The sequence below is a fragment of the Ambystoma mexicanum genome, chromosome 11, assembly GCF_040938575.1.
Source record: "Ambystoma mexicanum isolate Mex_15411 chromosome 11, UKY_AmexF1_1, whole genome shotgun sequence".
Taxonomy (NCBI): Eukaryota; Metazoa; Chordata; class Amphibia; order Caudata; family Ambystomatidae; genus Ambystoma; species Ambystoma mexicanum.
This window is the reverse complement of record NC_090934.1, coordinates 1,388,827,294-1,388,849,701: the sequence shown is the minus strand read 5'-3', so window position 1 is coordinate 1,388,849,701 and position 22,408 is coordinate 1,388,827,294. Positions and strand designations below refer to the sequence as shown.

Below are 22,408 nucleotides of genomic sequence, written 5' to 3'. Positions count from 1 at the left end.
GACTGTCCTCTGCATAATATTGTTCTGGATGTCAAAGTATAACAGAGAAACACGTGGGTCCTTTAGTCGGCCCTATTAACCTGACATTTTACAATCCCCATCGACTGATACACCCAAAACAAGGGAATTACTAGCAGTCTGGCTACCTGCAGAACCCCCGGCCTCGAGCAAGCCGAAGATTCAAAATGTCCGCCATAATGCGGTTGGATTCAGTGGTCCTGCAGAGTACGTGTCGCTCATGTAATGAATGCTTAGCGTGTGTAGCTGTTGGTGAGAGGCTGAAGCAGCAATGTCTAAGCATGAAGCCAAATTAAGGACGAGTTTACTCATGGAACATGCATGGATATATGTGACTCTACTCCAGCGGTCTTAAAACAGGATTTAATTGACTGCTTTTAATAGAAAATATGAGCCGTAGACAATCTGGATATATTCTAAAGAGCCTGGGGCTCCCCTGGACATCATGTGGGCCTCCTATCGGGGCCACTCCTGAGATTGGGGGCGGGGGGGTGCAGAAAATATATTTTTACTCAGGGGCTGGGGGGCTTGGTATGAAAAAGTTTGAATACCACTGCTCTACTCACTACCAGTCCACTTCGGAGGGAATTTGTCATACACATGTGCACACACGCAGACACGCTCACATCATGTTCACACTGAAACTGGTCCGATGGAGGGGGAGGCTCATCTCAGGCATTCAAAGGCCCTTATTCTGAATAAGTGCTAGTGTATGCAGGTGTATGAGTTTTGTGATTAGATCAAATGGTCAGAAAAATTGGTATGCAACAATTTAACTGCTGGTATGTGCAGCAATCCGCTGCCATCCAGGTGCCACACTAGGCCTCCTGGAGTGGGATGCCATCATGCTCATCCTTTAACAATTGTCCTACAGAATTGTCCTGGGGAGGATATACAGCTTTACAGAAATGGTTAGTGTGGTAAATGTGGGCAGTATATATTTTTGAGATAGCTAAAACTTGTTGGAAATTGTGGGCAACTTAACTTTGCCCCTTGCTGCCAACATTTGAATATGTTGCCTACGGTAATGATGACGATTCCTTGTGGCCCATGGTGATTTCACTCACTGATATCCCGCTGTCATTGTATCACCCTCGACTGTGCCATTCCTCCATGGTGTACAATTTTAATGTGTTCCTGGCTATGCTATTGACCCTGACACGTTGGAGGGATGCTCTTAATTGCCCTCTAACCTCACAACCCTAATACGCTCATCTTCCATGCGCAAACACACTATCTGTAGACCAACAAAGTCACCTCTGCATAGCAAATTTAAAATCCTTCCCCACAGATGCCAAACAACAGGACTCCAAACCTCTACAAGAACTTACATCCCACCGCTCCAGCGCTGTGGGCACACAAGTCTCCTATATGTTCACAGTTTCTTCAATGTCCTCAAAACAGACCTCCTAGAAACAGAAGCTCACCGAGAGCTCAAGGTACTTCCTATCTACACGCACCTACACAACAGCAACGCTATCTTTCATTTTCCCCCTCTTCCCGCTGACCTAACACATTCCCCTCTCTTTCAGGTATACCAGGACACCTGGAAACTATTCAAATAGCAGTGGGGCACAGTCAAATTCACAATAAAATGACATAACATTACAAATAACTTGAGCTACAAGCGCAGTTAGTGCCATATATTGATTGCTCTCCTTGCTAAGGCCCTAACTTACCTCACCGAACTTGGCTAGAGCCATATACTGATTATTGATTTAAAATTAATTGTCGGTCTGAGCTCTCACACTGTGGCCCCATTCTAACTTGCAAATGCACCATATTGATGCCCTAACCCACACTACAGACTTGCCGCCACCTACTTCTGTTACATATTCCATAGAAAGTTTATCTCCACCATATACGAGTATGCTCCCTACAGCTACCAGTCATACTGCCTACATCACAGTTCTTAATTACAGTATTACGCTCTACGTCATGTTAGTCCAACCACCTACCTTGACGTCCTCCATTATTCCGAACAACACTACTACTAAACTATTCATAGATATGAAAGACTCCAAAAGTCCCATAGCAAGCAATCCCTGCCCAACTACGGCTAGGAATATACACCTTAGAGCAAGGTTAGCTACAATATACGAACCTCCGCTCTCTCCCTACCACTATAGGAAAAAGGATTCCTAAAACTCTGCCCAGCCAAACGACTACAAGCACGAATCTAGCTCACAACTGTATCCCTAGATCAATAAACAGCACAGCCAAGTATGGCAAACCCAAACCTTCACAAGCCTCCCAACTTCCTCGCTATCACTGAGACATGGCTACACCCTGCTGCAGGTCCTATGCTTATGCTAGCAGCCCGTGACGGCTATTCTATTTTGAGACAAGACATACTAAAATCTAGAGGAGGAGGCATCGCTATCATTTACAAATGTAGCCTTGCTACGAGATTAGCCACCCCGATCGACATCTACTCATGTGAACTTCTATCAGTTAAAGTACCACTCACCAATGCCCAAACCCTTAATATCCACCTGATATATCGCCCCCCGGGCCCTCCCGGAACATTTGAGGACAATATTAACACTATCCTGTCTAGTAATCTTAAAAGCTCAACGCAAGTACTTCTACTTGGAGACCTTAATATGAGCTTTAATGACCCTTCAGACCAGCTTGCCCTAACTACAGCTAACATCCTCTCAGAATTGGATTCACTCAAAGAAGTGAAACTCCCACTCACAACAAAGGTAGAATACTTGACTGGGTGGCAGATCATAACTGTCAGGCCAATATGCTCTCTATTGCACCACTAGCCTGGACCGACCATCACCTTGTGTCATTCATGCTTTCTACTAACAGACCCCCACCCCCAACCGCCCTTAGGGCTCCATCTACACTAACTAGAAACAAAAAGAGTATTACTGTGGATAGGCTTATCCCAGCCTTCCTTCCCACCCTTAACCTGCTCCCAGACAATAACAATCCCGAGAGTCTGGTCGAGGAATACAACAAAATCATGACCTCCTCTTTGGACCAGATCTCCCCCACAAACTTAGACCAAGCAAGCCAAAAATTCACTTGAATAAATGGTTTACACCCTTCCTAAAAACCTAAGACAACAAAAAAATAAACTGTGAGGCTGCCTGGAAAAACTACCCTCAGAAGCTAACAAATGTAAACTCACCAAACTGTGTTCCCTCTATAAAAAAGAAATATGTCTAGCTAAACATTTATCCTTCGACATGCGCATATCCCAAGCCAAGTCCAATATGAAGGAACTTTTCACCATTCCTAAAGAAATAGAGACCCCTATAGCACTACCTGACACATGTACTAAAGATAAGAAATGGTGCTCAGATTTCCAACACGCTCTAGCCTATAATATTTCCACCCTACAAAACAAAATTTCCAGTAAAAGAGCTTCTCTAAATGACCCTCCTCCATCCAAAACAACTGGGAATACCAATGGCGATGAATCTACCCGATTCAACTTCACTAAAGTTTCTATTCTTGAAGTGGAAAGAATTATTCTGTCCCTTAAACCATCTAACTGTCAGGGTGATTGCTGCCCGGCGCAGCTCATTAAGGATGCGGCCCGTGACCTATCACCTTTCATAACAAAGCTTATCAACGCTTCCTTCTCTACTGGTATCATCCCTACCAAACTTAAACAATTATGGGTACTGCCACTTCTAAAAAAACCTACTCTTGACCCATCCACACCTACCAATTATAGGCCAATCACTACAGTGCCCTTCCTTCTTAAAATTCTGGACAAGGCAGCTTATATACAAATCCAAAAGCATCTGGAACTACACCACCTACTAGGAGCCAGACAATCAGGCTTCCGTCCTCAACATGGAACGGAGACAGCCCTCGTCGATCTTAAGAACCAAGTTTATGAGCTTAGAGATAATGGCAAATCAGCCCTACTCCTCCTACTAGATCTCTCAGCTGCATTCGACTTGGTTGACCACACTATTCTATGCAACCACCTTGACACAGTAGCACATTTCTCTGACAGTGCTGTCACCTGGATTAGATCCTTCTTAAATGGTAGGCCAATTAGGGTCTTTTCGCCTTTAGCAGCTGCCGACCCCATACCCATCACCTGTGGTGTGCCTCAGAGATCTTGCGTCTCGCCCACACTGTACAACATGTTTACTAAGCCCCTTTTCTATGATCTGGATCATCTCGGTATCACCTACACTAACTATGCAGATGATACCCAGATCCTCCTTCCGCTTTCAGGGGATTATGAAAAGTATTTGGCCTTGTTGAATAGAGTGTACATCATCATCCAGGCATGGATAGCCACACATGGTCTATTCTTAATGATGATAAAACCGATCTCGTCATCCTGGGCACCCCTCTAACCTAAAATAAACTAGGATCTGGCTATTCCTCATTCACAATTGACAGTAATAGCATTAAAGTAGAATACAAGGTAAAAACACTAGGCTTTTATCTCGATTCAAACCTTTCATTTGCCAAACAGGTCAATTCTTTAGCGTCCTCCATGGCTTACACGTGCAAACTTATTCGCACCGGCAAGCCATTTCTCTCTGACAGTAGCTGCACCATCTTGGCCAGAGCCCTCATCCTGTCCCGCCTGGACTTTTGCAATGCCCTCTATTTAGGGTCGACTAAAGCTACTATCAGAAGAATCCAAACATTACAAAACAATGCCCTTAGAGCGGCATTAGGCATCTCCAGAAGAGATCACATCTCCGAGAGCAGCCGACAGAACAACTGGCTCCCAACTAATGACAAAATCCTTATAAAAACCCTGTCTCACACCCACAAATCCCTCAACAATGCTGCCCCTATATACCTGGGCGAGAGATTCCATAAACAGACCTCCCTGAGACCACCAAGATCAGCTAACAGAGATCGTCTCTCCATACCTAGTTTCAAACGCTCTAGTATCGGAGGCAACAGCTTCCCCGTGAAAGCAGCCAAATTGTGGAACTCCCTGCCTCCCACACTGAGAATAGACCAACCTTACCAAAACTTCAGATGCAACATCATTACTTGGCTGAAATCTAATGACCAGTAATGATAACTCCTACTCAGCAAGCAGCTAGGACTCATGGTTACGGTACCTTAAGCCCGTATGGAGTGTACCCTTCCTGCTTCTCTTGACTTGCCTGCTGCTGCCACCCTGTGGTAACTACAACTGCCCTACCCACCGCCTTACATTTGTACTTATTCCCGCCTACTTGTTTAACTCATAAACACCTTAAACATTGTATATACTGCTTCTGTAAGATGTTTGTATCATTTGTATATACCCCCTTGTATCCCACACCTGTAAATAGTTACCATCTGTACTTACCTTCTTGTAATTAATGACTTGTATGTAGATACTATACCTTCTCTGATGTAACTAAGTTTGGCATATACTTGTAACCCTTCCATTTCTCGTATATCACCACAGAAGACATGAAATTAACTCTCGCCTCCATGAAACCTACCTCATGCGCAGAGAACATCCTACCCGTCAAAATAATTTTAGAAAACCCAGACATCTTCGCCCCCACACTTGCTAAGATTGTCAACACTTCCTTTAGGGACCAACTAGTCCCCCAGGCCATAAAAAAAGTCACAGTTACCCCACTAATAAAAAAACCTGGCTTGGATCCTAGAGACCCAAGCAACCTTAGGCCAATAACCAACTGTAACTTCCTTCTTAAGATCATGGATAAAGTAGCCACCGCACAACTTCAGGCACACATCGAGGCCTCTAACGCACTCCACCCACAACAATCTGGGTTCAGACCATCTCATAGCACAGAATCAGCTATGCTGGACTTACAAATAAAGATGCTCAGCATCTTAGATAAGGGAAAAACGGGACTTCTCATCCTGTTAGACCTCAGTGCCGCCTTTGATCTACTGGACCATAATCTACTCGAAGTAGCCCTGGGCAAAACGGCCAACTGCTCACAAGAGGCAAAAACATGGATAATGTCTTTTTTAAAAGGCAGGACATCTCGAGTCCATTGGGGAGACAAACTCTCCATGGAAAGGGAGATCCTCTGCGGGGTTCCCCAGGGAGCCCGCATGTCCCCATTGTTGTTCAATCTCTACATCAGATACTGATGCTACATTTTAGATCATGCAGATATATTCTTTAGCAACTATGCAGATGATACGCAGCTGGTATTGGAACTCAGCGGGGACCATAAAACTGACAATGACCATCTAAACAGAATATATAACATCATAGAACTTTGGATGGATTCCAATTGGATGTGTTTGAACGGCAGCAAAACCGAGCTGATGGTTTTCGGATCCACCCAAGCCAGAAACACATTGCCACACGAATACACAAACTTCAAGATCAAAGACGTCAACATCAAAGTAATTGAGAAAGTAAAAACCCTGGGCATGATGATGGAAGCATCCTTAGGAGCAGAAGCCCAGACTCAATACATAAAAAAAACATGCAACTATTACTTGAGACTCCTCAGAGCTATTAGACCGTATCTAACAGAAAACAACTGTGCCACAGTGGCTAGAGCAACCGTCCTCTCTCGGTTGGACTACGGGAATGCACTTATGCTAGGAACCAACAAAAAAAGCATACAGACATTCCAGATTATCCAAAATAACGCAGTCAGGATAATCAAAGGCAAATCCAAATCAGACCACATCAGTACAGCCAGGAAGGAATTACACTGGCTCAAAATTGAGAGCAGAACTCACTTCAAGGCTCTTACAATAGCCCACAGATGCATCCACGGGAAGGCACCAGGCTATCTAAAATCGAAAATACGTCCTTATGCCCCAAGCCGCGCCTTAAGATCCTCGGATCAAAGTAGGATCGCAGTAATGCCTCATAAACGTAAATCTGGACTTGGAAAATCTTTCCCAGTTATCACAGCAGGTATCTGGAACAATCTGCCAGTCCATATAAGGAAAGAACCTAACTACTTACGCTTTCGTAAGTTAGTGAAAACGTATCTCTTTAACTGACCTCGCCACTCCTGACCCCCTAAACCTTTGATTTCTAGGAACTGTCTCATCCCATTTCTGTTAGTCCTCGTGTTCATGTTTCTGCGCCCCGAAACTTGCGAGTTAACGGCGCATTACAAATAAATAAATAAATAAAATAAAAATAACTGCTGCGCCCTGTTACCCCCGGGTATGATGCGCATTATAAATAATAAACAAACAAACAAATGCTGAGTCTGGCCAACAGAGTTTGGCTCTGTGACAGGAGAAGATGGGCTGTGTTTGTGGAGAGGGTACACCGGCACCTTACCATAGAAGGCTGTCTATAAAAGACGTCACAGCCTGAAAGTCACTATTGTCCTAAGGTAACTTAGTGCACAGCCCTCCTAAAGGTAGAGATGTAGATCTTCACAGACCAGCCGGACCAAATCATGTTAGGTGAGATCCAACTTCTGCAATGGATCACCTGCTAAGACAGCTTAACATTTGCTTCACTAGTTCACAGAGGTATTTGCCATGGCCCCCTAAGCTAAGGAATAAAATGAATCATACATGTTATGGGGAATTTACTGTACAGTGCAAAATCAAAATTGGCACTCATGCCTCATGCCTACTGTGCTGCTAATTAGATCATGTGTACGGCTTTGGCCCCTTCTCAGTGATGTTTCAAGTGAGAGTTTAGTTTCAAATTAAATATTTAGCAAGCCTATATTGCTGTCAAGTCATTGCACTGTAGGTTCCAGAGGAAGGTTTTCCTTGGGTATCTTCCTAGGGACATTCTGCAATATTCCATGATATGCTCTTTCCTGAAGTCTGGCACACCTACCTCTGACATATACTAGTCAAGTCCAGTTCAGCATTGTGCAGTAGTCAGAAGACAAAATGGTGATATTGGATCCCTACACATTTGACTCAAACTAAATAAGCAATATGGGAACAGTCAAGGATACATTGGTTAAATTAGCACCATCCTACGAACAATACACCCAGGCAAGAAACCGGTGCCCATTTGCCTCAGCGGGCTCTTTGATAATGTGTGCATCCCTTTACAGCATTTCCCGTGAACATTTGCATTCACAGTTCAGACAATGACCATCTTCTAGAGACAGAAACGACAGGATGTCCTTAGTTTATGAACCATTGCATTGGATAGTGTCACATTGTTTGCATAAGCAATATTGTAAAGGTGTTCGTTCATACAGACGTGTGCCGGCCCCTTGACTGTGATCCTCACACTGCGGCTCCCATGGGGGACTGCGATCACAGTCTCTTCTCCTACAAGATAATGGAAGATTATTAGCCCTGGCGACGGCATATCCATTCAGTCATTTACAAATAGCAAAACTGATCTATTACAGAACACATCAGCAAGAACAGTTTCTCACCTGTAGCACCTTTGACGCTTTATCTTTTAGGTCAGTTACATTTCATTACTGCACCCAACAAGGCTGCCATTTTGAGCCTTGTGCAGTGGCATGAGGATAAGTGTGGTCCTGATCCTTCTGGCTGCTTGGGCGAGATAGAGCTGGAATCACTGACTGCATGTGTGCATTCCCTGTTTACCAGACCTCTCTACACATGCATGCACCAAAACCAGCAATATCTCGGCTGTGCACGTGCACAGAGCATGCACACTGCAGAGATTTGCAATGACAGCCATCAAAGTTGCAATGGCATAGACGATTGCTGCAATGGCTGACGCCATTGCAGTCCGTCTTCTCTTTTGCCAATCTTTTTGGCTGGATATGACTGTTTTTACGGGTGTAGGAACACAGGCACAACTCATCAAAATATTTTTGGGGTGCCTCGAGCAATGAAATAGCTATGAGTTCCTGCATGCAGGGTGGCATCACGTGTGAGGGATGTCTACATACAGGCAGTATCCCACTGAGCTGAACCACATTTTTAGTATCAGTGAATGCCCTGGCAGCGGATATAATGGCTTTGCACATACATGTATAACAACCACCGACCTCAGATTGAGCCTGTTTACCAATAACAGTGTTCACGCAGTTAAACAGTGGGGTCATGCAATGTATGATGAGTTGCATGAGTGTGCTATAGCCCATCACACTTCAACCACTAAGTGCATAATCCATGAGTTCCTAAGCTTGACTGCTCAAACATCATATCATGGAAACAGATATATCATTGATGGTAAGTGCTGGAAGCAGATTTATTTTTTCAAAAAGCTATGCAAGTGGCTAATAAAGACGGCTAATACATAAATAATAAGTTCACTCTGAATGCGGTAATCGCAAGCGCAAACCTTAATTCCGGAACTACGCGCCCGCTTGATCAAACCTTCCTCCCATACACGCATCTCTCCTATTGCTACGCTCACTCTCTTCTCTACACCAGCACACAATTAGAATGCTGTTACACCCCTCCATCAATTCGCCTTAGCTGCTCACATACCACTACTACCTCATGAACTCTTCAACACTCTGATAAAATGCAGCTATACTCCTGGAATTCGGCCTAGCTGCACACATAAGCCAAATCCCAGTCCTGGTGTCCACCTCCCTGACTGCACACATTCTACTGATTTCAAGTGCCACCACACCTAATGCTAGGATGCAGCTACCAAAGCGCAGTGGCTTCACCTGCACACATAACTGGTGCTCCCATCCGCCCTATGTCACCTTACTCTCTCAACTGACCTGGACCACGGTCCCTGAGGGCGTTCAACCTACCAGTGCTTTGAGGTCATACCAATGATATACAGAGCGCTATATACATGCCAAATAACGTAACGTAACATAACATAGGCTGCAAACATTCTGGAAGCAGATACCTGGCAATACATAATGCTCTGTCTGGATCTTTAAGACTCACGCAAACTGAAACCTATAACACAGTAAAAGTTTGAAACAAAAGCCAGTTATAAAATAGTGTCCTCCGGGACCCACAACTGGCCCATAGAGTCGAGGTTTGCCCAGAAGCACTTTAAGACAAGATGGCAGCACCCGTGAGATGGATGGGGGTGCAGATGCAATAGTCCAACACCAAATCAAATGGCAACTCGACGGTTTGGAAAAGGGAGTCCGTTTAATTACAAGTACAAAAAACGGGGAGTCTCATGAATATCAGCGGATGCGTGATCTTCCCTCTCACTTCACAACTCCAACAAACTTAATATAAATCATAACATTTATACTGAAAACCCATCATTATTGACGTGTAACGCTTAAAAGTTGGCATACAATTCTATTGGTTTGGGAAAGGTAACTTTACTATAGGTACTATATCTGTATATGGTAACGGAGTAAGGGGATTGGGTAAACAGTGTCAGGTTGGGCATCTAAGCCCTACCTTCAACCTAGCTACTGTAGACATCACTAAAAGTACGATGTGTCATTGGTTCTACTAACTATAGGACCCTAGATTACTTGGTCCCTTGAGATTGGGTTGGCTCCAACCCCACCCGTACTTTTCCACTTCGCTTAGCAGAATGCAGAATAATGAGGCCAGGTGCAGGGAGTAAGCCTGTACCCCAGCTTTCCTTCAATTTATCTTACAGCCATTCATCACCTTAGTGGCCATGTGTCATTTACTGCCTTGTAGTTTGGCCTTGTGTCTGCCTCTTGGTCTGAGAAAGTTTAAGGAGGATGGGTAAGATAAGGCTCCATGCGTAGGTGTGAAAGGCTTACTTCTGCTCGCTCGGCTGGTCATGTGGTTCAGACACCGTGAATTTGCCTCTTCTTTGTATCATTTGTGTGTTTGACTTTCGTTTCACCCTCCGGCTTCTTATCTTGGCCCTCCAGAGCAGTGTATTCTGTTCTTTGCTTCGATGAATTGTGGCCACTGTTCGTCCATCTTGACAGATACAACCTTGATTCTCCAGGCACAGTGTACCTCTGCTGAGTTTTGTTTCTGCCGCTGTAGTCTCGATTTCACCAAACATGAAACTCTTCTCGTGTGGCCTTTTAGTAACCTTTTGGTTGATACTACTTCTTGTGCAAAGTGGAAGTATACTTATATAACGCACTTCTTTGAGGTAGATTATGAATAGTGGGGCTTGCCACACTATCTTTTTACTAAGCATGGCAAGCTGCACGATTTCTTAGCTTTCTTGCGGTTCCAAACTTATGTACATGTGTAACCTTGGTTGAATATATTCATTTTGCTCGTTGCTTAAGATTCTTACATTTGACATCGTCCTTTCACTTTAGGTTCACGATATCCTTGTCTCATGGTGTTTTGTCTCTTTACGTCATTCCTTGGTCGTCATTTCTTACATATGTGGGTCAGTCCGGGATCTCGTGATGTCACCATTCATCTTTTATTAAGACCTTTTTGGTTTCTTCCTGTACTCAGACGATCTTCATTTCGTTTTATTGGATGATATGCCTTTCTCAATGGATACCTCACTATCCATGGTTTCCTTGGTACTGGTACTTCAATAGGTGCTGTTCTTCTGATAGGTACTGGACAGAGCCCCGCTCCAGCTCTCTTCTGGTTTATTTGCTCATCATATGTTACATATCTCGGTGTGAACGTTCCTGGTCCTTCAAAATGGAGGTTGGAGTGCGGGCTGTATTTGGGACCTCCTCTACAATAGGCAAGTAAATAAGCTGGCAGGGCAAGAGTTAAAATGGGTAGGAAACTTCCTGATTGTTGTGTTGAATGCCTTTCCATTTGCATCGCCATCAAATGGATTGGCAGAAAGAAATATGGGAGCAGAGTCGTACCTTAGCCCAGATCAGACATTAGGATAATGAATTTATAACTCTACTCCGGTGCACCCAGTATGCCCAGATGAATCTGTGTCCAGAAAGTGAGGTTTGCAGAAAGTATATTCGGCGTTGACTAAACTAGGTGATCCAGCAGCTACTCTTCCTCAGATTCAGCCCTTCCAAAGGCTAAGAGGACCTTGACTCTCTCCTCTTCTTGCCAGTGGAGTAAAATTATACTTTGCTGAAAATGTTATGGGGGACATGACATCTAAATGAAAGAGGCCCATGCCAAATTAGTAGGACTAAATGGTGTGCAACAAACTTTGGGTTGGGGGGCAGGCACCCTTGTCCCCCCTAAAATCATGCCCATGCTTATCGCTTTACATTGCGTTGCTCATTGACATAATTTCCTTTTTGGGTTCTCAACCACTTCTTCAGTGACAACTCTCAAACCTCTTCCTTTATTCCTCAAGGGCAGCCTCACATCAATCTGCCACAGGCTCTGCTCCCTCATCTGAACTCTGTACAAAGGGACATCATACATTTACTTTCCCCATCTTCCCCCAATCCCTTTTCGATCCCCCTCACCCCCAGCCAGAAACCTCAGAGGTTTATGGGTCACTCAAATGAGGAGAATCGCACACTTCTAAATCATCAACAACCACAAGATCTACCTGCATCCCCTCTCCCCTCAGCCACGCCCCTGATTAAGACTGTGGACTTTTGAAAATTGTCCAATGCTGCTTAAATGTCTTGGGGGACGCATCACTTGAGATTTAACTCCAAGTCCACTGCAGCACTTAATAAACAGATCACTGAGAGAGCAATTGCACACTGGCACTCGAGTCATAGTTCATGGAAACACTGAGCAGGAGCATGGATCCTATGTTGAACTCAGAAACCAATATTAGCATCAACCATTTATGATAAAGCCTACCTTGGGGTTCATGTCATCCTTTAGTTGAGATCATCCCACAGGTATTGCTGCCACACAGTTGCGGGGCACGACTACTAGAGTTTCAGATTGCAGTGTTAATGGACATTCCATCATATCCTACCCACCCAAACACCCTTTCTTTCACTGACAGAATGATTCTCTTCGCCTTACTACAGCTGCTGTGAAGCTTTTAGGCCAAGGGATGGTACAGTCAGCTCAATGGGGTGTTTCAAGAAATCCATACAACACCTTCTATATTTTCCGCTCCTCATTTTATAGTGCAGAGCGCCCTGCAAGGTTGCAGCATCTGAAACTGTGGTGCAATGAATCAAATTCCCCCCACTTCTAGTACACCATAAGGGATGTGAACAGATTGGAAACACAAGCAAATTATAAACCTTCTTGTCTAATTTTGGTAACGTTGACGAAATGGGAGGCTTATCTCTGCAAGGTCGTGGATCGTTGGTTAGTTGCAACACAGGGAAAATCCAATTACCCAATGCTAAAAGGGACTGTCCTGTCCTGTCATGGTTGTATACAAATATCTACTTCACTATTATCACAACAGACAGTTCTAGCACACTACAAAATACAACCCACTGCATAAAGGAATGCAGAGGACAGACAGTTTCAAGAAAGGAAAAGGGACGTACTCTGGATACTGACAGGAGGGTAGTCGGTAAAGTAATGAATTGCAATAGTTCAAGGATACTTGGTTTCAACACAAAAGGAGCAATGGGTCGTAAAATGTCAGTAGGGGCCTTCAGAGAAGGACCAGGTGGACAGAACCACAATGTACCTTGTGCTTGTAGAGGTTCTTGGTGCTTGACATTGTAGAGTCAGTTTCAGGGCACTTTGCAGCTCCTGCGACAGAGTTCAAGGTGAGAGAGAGCTGCGGGTATCAGGCGGCAGGCAGTTTCGCGAGCAAGGCTAGAATGTGCTGGTTGGCAGGCCTGAAGAACTGTCCGAGGCATGACAACAGTCAGAGGTGCAGTTGATTGCAGCTCGAGGGGCTCGACTGGCTACAAAACGTCCGTTAAGGCGGAAGCTGGTTAATGCTTGGGGATGCACTCCTCCTAGCTTCTTCACTGGGCTCATGTTGCCCTTTAAGGCGGGTGCTCAAAGCTGTGGAGAGTGTTGCAGGCAACAGCCTTGTCGTTGGTTTGGTTCAGTGACACTCTGGCACCTCCCACTCAGGAAGCTTGCTGCAGAGCTAGCAGGGCATGCTGTGTGCTAACTGGGTACCGGTTCTGGATCTGCTGAAGAGTCCTCAGAATTCAGTATCTCCCTACCTGGGAGATGTTTAGGGGAGGGATCTTGCTTCCCTCATTGGAAATCCTGGCCTTCCTTCACTGGCGGAAGCTGTAAGGCAGACTGTACCCACAGCCATGGTTCAAATGAGTTCTTCTTGTTACTCCTTGCACAGTCTTCAGATGATCTTCCCAAAAGAGGGTCTCAACCCTCTTTTAAAGCTAAATGGGCCACAGTGATTGCTCTAGGCTAAGCCTACCTTAATGAACCAATCCTGGATCCCCACCAACAATCTCCTGTATGTGTAAGGTCCTAACCAGAGTGCTTTGCAACAGAAAAGGTAAAAGGGTGAAAACATATAAAACTAAGTCCCACCCATCTTACTGTCTGTTGTGGATCAAAGGGTCTCTATGCTTAATTAGTACCCGGCGAGAGTCAAGCAGAATGCAACACGCATTCTGATTGGCTCTCGCCGGGTCCTTACCCGGCCAAGAATCCTTCGATTCTCGGCCGGGATTCCAGCCGCCTTGTCCTCGGCGGGGGGCGTGGCAGCCCCTCAGCCAATGAGGAGGCTCAAAGCGGGGCCATCCCCGCTCCGAGCCTCCCCACGACTGGGAGGCTGCCTTCGTCCCCCGCCGGGGACTCAGGTAAGCTTTTTTATTTATTTTTTATGTTTTTCTTCGCTTCCCTCCCTCCTCCCTGCCCTCCCCACCCCACTTACCTGCTTGCTCCTGCATCCCCGGTGGGGGACGATAGCAGCCTCCAGCAGTGTGGAGACTCGGAGCGGGGCCCTCCCCGCTCGGCGCCTCCACACGGCTGGAAGCTTCAATCGTGAGCATTGGATAATGTGTGTGTATTAGCCCCACACATTTTCCGGAGGTTCAACTACCATCATTCCATTTCCATTTAAATTTCAAAAAAGCCCAGGCTAGCGCACCGTGTGGAGGGTCGAATTCCTCACACGTGGTTCTGGTGCAGCCTCATGGGTTAAGGTATTTGGGGTTGGGAGGAATTTTATTTTGGCTTGCAGCTGTGTGGCCTGTGTGAAATGTATTTGGGGTGTGTGGGACATGGCAGGGTTGACCTCTGGGGGGAAAAACAGCTATTTTGGCAACTGTACCGAACAGCTGATGAATGCCTGACTAATACTGCCCTTGGACACAAGTCCTGTCAGGCCACTGAGCACAATTCCTGAGGATTTTAGAGTGACATTTGAGGCATATCTAGTCCTGCCGACCAACATGTTAAGGAAAGTGAAATGAGTGACATCAGTCCACAAACTTCAAGTAGCTCTTTCTCTGAACCAAAAGGTCTTGCCTCTCATAACACACATGTATCTTATAATGAGTGCCCCCTTGCCCTCAATCGCCAACTCACATGTATAGTTTTTTTTACATATGGGGTACAATGTATCTTTTTGAGGCTAAGAAAAGAGAGCGATAGAGTGAGAAAGAAAATGAGGGAGAGAGAGAGAAAGAGAGAGAGAGCGAGGCACTGGCTTGATAGTGGCTATCTGTAGTAGTGGAAAGGGCTTTGACTGGAAGAGGTCAGTGGATGGTTGCAGGGTTTTTTGCTTTGTAATTCCTACACTCCTCTTCCCGTGACTAACTGACTCCTCTCTAAGATCTTCTGTCATCTTATTCTACAAACACAAATGCTCCACAGATGGCCACCACAGGCCTAACCGTCAAGGCATCAACACTAACGCACCATATCTAAGCTCTCCTCTTTAACCCTACTGCACTCTCCCACATAAACAGCTAACAAGACCCAAAGAGCTGTAGTCAAACAGATCTGGTGCTCTTCCCTATGTATAGCATAATCACAAATCTCTCAGTCAAACATGTAGACAACAAATTAGCTCACAGGAACCGGGCACTCAGGAACTTCACCGATCACAGGTTTCATATCTGCCTCTCACAGTCCAACTAATGACCCTCTTTCTTATTGAGCCACGTTAAGTGAGAACACCAAAAGTGGTCAAAGTGTGCCAGAAAAGACCACTGACATATCACCATAAAAAATACCAGGTACCCAAGCTACTGGCAGATTATGTCTTCAACAGCCCAGACACTTCTGATTGTCATGGGGCATCATGTGACAGGTGTTTGCATCATATTACCTGCTACACACACCTTGAGATTGAATTTGCCACACAATATCAAGGTTTGCATAACATTTGACATTAATTGCTATATTCAGGTATTCACATCACTTCAAGGTATTGCAGTAATTGACACAGGATCTCACATTGCCAGTTTTTGGCCACAAAGTTCAAGGTTCACACATTCCTTCAGATAGGCTCCAAGTGTAGCATACTTAACAGATTCTGACACTATCCATCTTCTATCAACAACCATGCTGTCAATTTTTGCACTCCACAATCCGGGGTGGGGGCTATATGATTAAGCTGCCTGGTCGGTACCAACCGCAAACATAGAGATTTTCATATCGGCACAAAGGTAAAAGGTACTTCCAACCTGCTTCCATCAACACCAAAGGTTTCTGCATCTGCCTTCCAGCTATCCAACTAACACACCCTGCGCTCTGTTCTTAAAGAGCCACGCGCAGCAAGGCCAACATTATTGGCAGATGGGCGCTACACAAGACCACTTTACCTACACATTACACTACCACTGGCAGGTATTTCCAACAATCCCAACTTATTCACAAGATTATCAGGAATTGCAATGGAATGTGAATGCATTCGTACTATTACCAGGTTCTCACAAACAGACCAGATGCACCCATCATTGGGAAGTACTGCCTGCAAATATCCAGTACTCACATATAGGTATTGTCTTTAAAAGTCTTGGGGCTCTCTTCATTTGTAGGTTTTGCTGTGAAACGATCAGGTCATCTCAACAATGCAACATAACAGATGCTGATGCCATATGGTAGGTGCTCACTGCACATGGATCATGTTCTGTCATATGTGCCCATCCACTCACATCATATGCCAGATTGTGTCATCAGATACTCAGGTGCTCACAACCATTTCCCAGGTAGTGCTATATGTGCCCACCTAAATAAATATGCCTATTTGGTTTTCTGCTTCCACGATGGAGAAAAGCATAGTATAGAGCTGACACTGAAGTGAGAGTGCTCAAAATATGTCATTTCTTGTGTTTCTTTTGGTTTGCAAAATGCAGCAATCTAATCCACAAATGAACCCCTTCGTGGGCCCTGAGTCCTGATTAGACAACCGAAAAGGAAATGTTTGGTGGGTCACATGTGTGGAAAGTTTAAAACTAAACCAAGTTCTGTGAGAGGTATTCCTTTTCTTAATGTTCCCAAATGTTGTGCTATTGGGTGCACCATCGACAAGCAAAAGTATTGCATTAGAGTACAGATAGGGAGAAAGGGCATATGAGGACGACCACACAGGTTGTAGGTGTTGTTTGGTTATTTGCTCACCCATTAACTGCCCATGGCCATGCTAATCCCTATGGCCATTCCCACCAAGTTCCTGCCACTCCCAATTAAAAACATCAACTTGTGGAAACTCTTTGAGCTCACTTTAATCAAGCCTTACCATCACACATGGCAATCACAGTGCCAATATTTTTTCAAAGCAGTCTTCTGACATTTAATGACTTCATTTGAGTTATAAACCTGCTACTGGTGTAATAGAAATGTCTTAACCAGGTCTGCCTTCAGCCACTCGATTTATAAGCATTATGCGTGTCCTTCACTGAAGTCCTGTTACTCACACCATTTTGCACCTGCTGCCACCAATGTCCAGTTAATGCCACTATGGCAGTGCGGGCTAAGTGCCTTTCCCGTGCCTTAACAAAAGCCTAAACTGTTTCTTGTTGTAGAGCGTGCATTTCCTCGTACTCCTTTTTCATTAAGTACCAATTTAAACGAATGCAATTTTTTAACAGAAGACTACTTTCAAAAGATTCTTCATCTTGCCATTCTTTTATTACGTAAAGGAGCTTACCTTTTTAGATTTTTAAAACCTGAGTTAGGGATAGGGTTAGTAATAACATGCCTAACAGTTAGCGAGGCGTTCGAGTAAGGTTTAGTGTTAGCAAAGCAATTGATAAAACCTTTTATGAAATAATTTTAAGCCCAAGTGGGGACCATTCAGCGAAAATGAGAATGTAAGCCGACATACGTAATTTCAATATTTTATTTTTTTAAAGCTTTTATCATCAGCTATCATGGTGTTTAGGACTCGCATGTTCAGGCTCGAGCAATTAGAACTCCAGAGTGCAATGTTTTCCTTGTAAGTTCACTTTCTCGCCCTGATTTAGAAGCCCTGACTCCCCTCCTAGCCTCAGCAGGCTGTCTTGCTCCTTCGTGCAATCAAAACTCTAAGCTCAAATACAAACAGGCAGTGTTACTCCTGGCATTTACTCCTCTGGCGGGGGTTGTGCTCAGTATGTTTCTAACCTCTGTTTCTCCCCCTTGTTTTTGGTCTCCATCCGAAAGCCCTACATTTATCTGTCCAGTGCTTAATTTGTGGGGGTGTTTGCCATGTGTGCCAGGGCTCAGCCCTGGCACTTATTGTCTCAGACCCAGATTGACTATGAATTAATGAAAACCCGAGCATCCATCAACCGCAATGAGCAGGTGCCGGCAGTAGTTTAACCCCAAATGTGTCGACGTTGTGGGGAGCAGCTGTGGGTGGTGTCAGCAATGGTGGGAAACTGCCCGCACTGCAGTGTCACAAGCATGGTGGTAAGTATTTGGGCCCTAGCACTTACTTTCTTACAAAGGAAGCACTGTATGGGTCTCTCTGTCTTCTTTCCTTCATCTGGACATCATAAAGTGACAAGACCGGGCACCAGAGTGTGGCACCACTTCTCCACATCCACATTTTCCCTCTTCTTTTGCATTGTCCTGGACACCTGGGGTATGGCATGGGTGCTCATCTCATCTGTGTGGCATGTGGTGACTAATACTGTTCTCCTGGTGACTAGGAGCACACCTGAACTAATTCAGTTAATTTGAGTGTATGTTTTTTTAAAGTTAGTGGGGCGCAAGGGAGATTAACCAACCCTGACACTAGGTGGCGTTTACAATACAAAACAACAGATGTCCAAAGGTTGTGGACATCTGTTGTTTTGTATGGCATGTGGTGACTCTCACCGGCTAGGCATGTCTTCCTGGAGGATTCTCCCTGGTCCTTTTACCAGAGGGACCCGCACCACTGCCCGATGATTCCGATGATGATGAACAGGTCCTCTCTGCCTGAACAGCTTTTTCTTGCAGCTGCCTTGCAGAGGGCTGGTTCCTGATGGGGTGTGGGGTAAAAAAACAGACTTCTGCCTCCATGTTCCATGGCACTTTATGCAGGCTGTATCATTGAGTGAGGTTAGGGGCAGAAGAGTTTAAGGAAGATGACTGGAGCAGGTTGGCAAGAGAGGATGTGGGCTTGTCCCCTTTAAAATAATTACAGTATATTGAGGTCACAGAGATGGTTAGGCTGAGTGGTGGTGTGGTGACGGAAGTGTGGGGCTATTGTATTGTTACCTTGGAAAAACAAACCAAAAAAAGACCATGGTGAAAACCAGTTGAGGAAAGACCTAGTCAGTTGGGCAACACAATCAAGGATATTTTAATTTAGGAAGGAGTCAACAAGAGGGGAAAAAAGTAGAGGACTGTCTGTGTCAATTTCTTACATGCTTCAATTACTATTTTATTTATTTATTTATTTGTTCATTTGTAAAGCGCACAAAGCCCAAAGGCAACTAGGTGCTCACACTTAAGAAGATGGTTACAAGTTTTTTATTTTTTTTAAAGCTTCGATAAAAAATATATTTACCTAGTAATGACACATAACGGTTACACATCGAAGAAGTGCATTCATAGATTACTACAGTTACATTGGTTAAGTATACTGGGTGTTTGTCATAGTGGCAGTGGGGTCGTCAACCTAGACTTAAAAAGGTGACGGGCATGGTGTCTGTAATGAGAGGTCAGGCCTTAATAGTTGGGTTTTTAGGTTCTTCCAGAATGACCAAAAATATGTGTCATTTCTGATATGCGTAGGGAGTGCGTTCCCCCGTTTGGGTGCAATCACTGGAAAGCTTGAGCCTCCTGCTATCTGCCTTCTGTATCTATGGGTGATGAGCAGGTTAGTGTAAAATGACCAAGTAGGTCTATTGGATTGGGTTTTGCTGATTAGGTTACTAAGATAGGCAGGCAACTTATTAGAGATACAGTTGTGTGTGGGCATGAGAATTTAAAATGTGATCCTGTCATGGACTGGGAGCCAATGGATGTTCCTCCTAGTGGATGAGATGTGTTTATTGATAGTGATATTCAGAGCTGCTCTGATGGTGTTGTTTTGTACAGTATGTAGTTTTTTGATATTTCTAATGCTAGTTCCAGCAAAAATAGATATCAATCCTGGGGAGTATCAAAGCTCTGGCCAGGGTGATGGAGTTGTCCGGGGAAAGGAGAGGATACTATACTGTTGACCTGTCTTTTTAAGGTGAGGGAAGAGTCGATGTAGACCCCAAGAGTTTTTATTTAGTTGGCAGACTAACTATCTACGGGCAAAGGCAAACCAAAACTGCCAGTATAGGAAGAACACACCAACATGGTCCCCTCCTGGAACAAACATGTGGAGAAGCCTTTTCAAATGTGTGTACATTCGTTGTATGGGCTAAGAGAGTATTTCTATCAGAATTGCTTCTGTAAGGCCCAAAGTCCTTGATAGATGCCTGAGCAACCTGCAGATTCAACAACAATACAGATATCCCCGACCCAATAAGAAGAACCGGTTATGTTATCTCTTCTTTCTATGGTTCATCATATGTAATAACAATGACACAGAGTTGATCTTACATTAGAAAGAGGAGTACTTTAAGAGGTTTACTGAAGCTAATGTGTTTTTCAATTTCCCAAAGAGATAAGGGCAGTTTGTTTGTAAGTAAGAGTTTCAAAAGGGGTGAGGAGTTTTTGGTGTCGGGACAGCCGGTCCTCTGCGCACCTCCTATTAATGTTTATTGGTTAGCCTGCCCCCTGGCACATGGTTTGTCTGGGTACCAACTCCTAGGTCCCCAGTTGATTTGATGCTTGGTGGGGTGACAAACCTTTGTTAATTGTGGGCGCTGGCTCGGTTTGATAGTCCAATTGCCGAGAGATCCGACAGTATAGTAATAGTCCAGTCCTGGGGTCATGTGCGTGGTAGTTTATTTGTGTTTTCACAATATCATAGACAATAGCCTGTGGTGCCAATTTGGTGAAACAAAAGAAAAAGCCGACACGCGTTTCAACCGAAGTCTTTATCAAGGCAAAGATCAAGTGGCAGCAGACTCGAGGTAGAGCTGATGGCTGGTGGCCCAGGTTAGGGTGCCAGGTGGAGGCTGGTCAGCGTATCTCTCGCCGTGGTGGCGCTGCATGTGCACGGTCCGCTGGAATCTGCGAATCAGCACCACTTGATCTTTTCCTTGATAAAGACTTCGGTTGAAACGTGCATCGGCTTTTTCTTTTTCTACCACGCACATGACCCCAGGACTGGACTATTACTATACTGCTTGTTTGTAAGTAAGTCTGCCTGCGTGGCCTCAGACCCTCTGTGACCGGAAGGTGGGCCATGAATAAGAATGTTCTCCGATCATATGGTTCTGGATGGGTTTGAGCGAGACGCGTCCCTAATGGGCAAAGGATGATATTCGCCCAGCATATGGTTCTGGATACATTAGAGCAAGGCCCATTCACAATGGGCAAAGGATGGCTTCGCCCATGGTCACTTTTACAGATAATATATAGAGCTTTTAGCTCAGTGTGACTGGGAAATGACAGTCAATCAAGTGACAGAAGATTTGTTTTTCTCCGTGATCTCTGTACCTACTATCTGCCCAAAGCGGGTAGTAAATCAGATATCAATCTGACCAGGAAACATATCACCCAAGCAGGCCGTTATGCACTTCAGCAGAACTGAGACTGATTGGGCCTCCACTTGTCAACCTAGATAAGGGAAGAGGCAGATTAAAGGAGCTCTTCTCTGATACAGAATGTGCCGTGTCTGTGGCTCCGTGGACTAATGCATCCACTACCGCGACCTGGGAGTAAGCTCATGGTTGCAGGTTTGCATCTCGGAAGGTCCACTCAGCCCTTCATTCTTCTGAGGAGAATAGAATGAGTATCATTGAGCTGGGTAAACATTAACATCTGTTAACAGTCAACAGCGCCAGGAAACCCTCAAGGGATTAACGTGTGCTCACAAACACCTGTTTTTTTTAGGGTTTTTAGGTAGTAGTCAAAATGTTTGTGTCCTTCAAAGGATTTTCGTGGATTACTCTTCTAATTGAAAGGTGAGGACTGAGGAAAAGGTCTGGCCCGTCTTGGATCTTGAAGGAGTAGGCTTGACAGTCCTATTGAAAGCTGGTGCTGCAATAACGTCGATCTGACGTCTGCTCTTTAGTCAATGTTTCTCCTGTCCAGCGGCGTTGCTAGGGAGAGGTTGGGGGTGGGGTGCTGTAGCCCCGGGTTTTTTATTTATAGCCCAGGATAGAAGCTCAGGGGCTACAACCAAAAGGCTAGCTAGCCCCGAGTCGCTACAGTTCCGACATTAGCGTAGCCCTGGATCTTTTACAGACCTAGCAACACTCCTGCTCCTGTCACAGGGAAACTCTACATT

The 22,408-nt window shown here is 44.8% G+C and overlaps 1 protein-coding gene across 2 annotated transcripts in view; it reads right to left on the bottom strand.

Annotated features, from left to right (window-relative positions):
* ADAMTSL3 (ADAMTS like 3) overlaps positions 1-22,408 on the bottom strand; it is a 1,638,295-nt gene that overhangs the window by 595,139 nt on the left and 1,020,748 nt on the right. For both annotated transcript variants that reach the window (XM_069625001.1, XM_069625002.1), the window contains exon 8: positions 8,140-8,214. In XM_069625001.1, the coding sequence (XP_069481102.1) occupies positions 8,140-8,214 (75 nt within the window). The remainder of the gene's footprint in view (positions 1-8,139; positions 8,215-22,408) is intronic.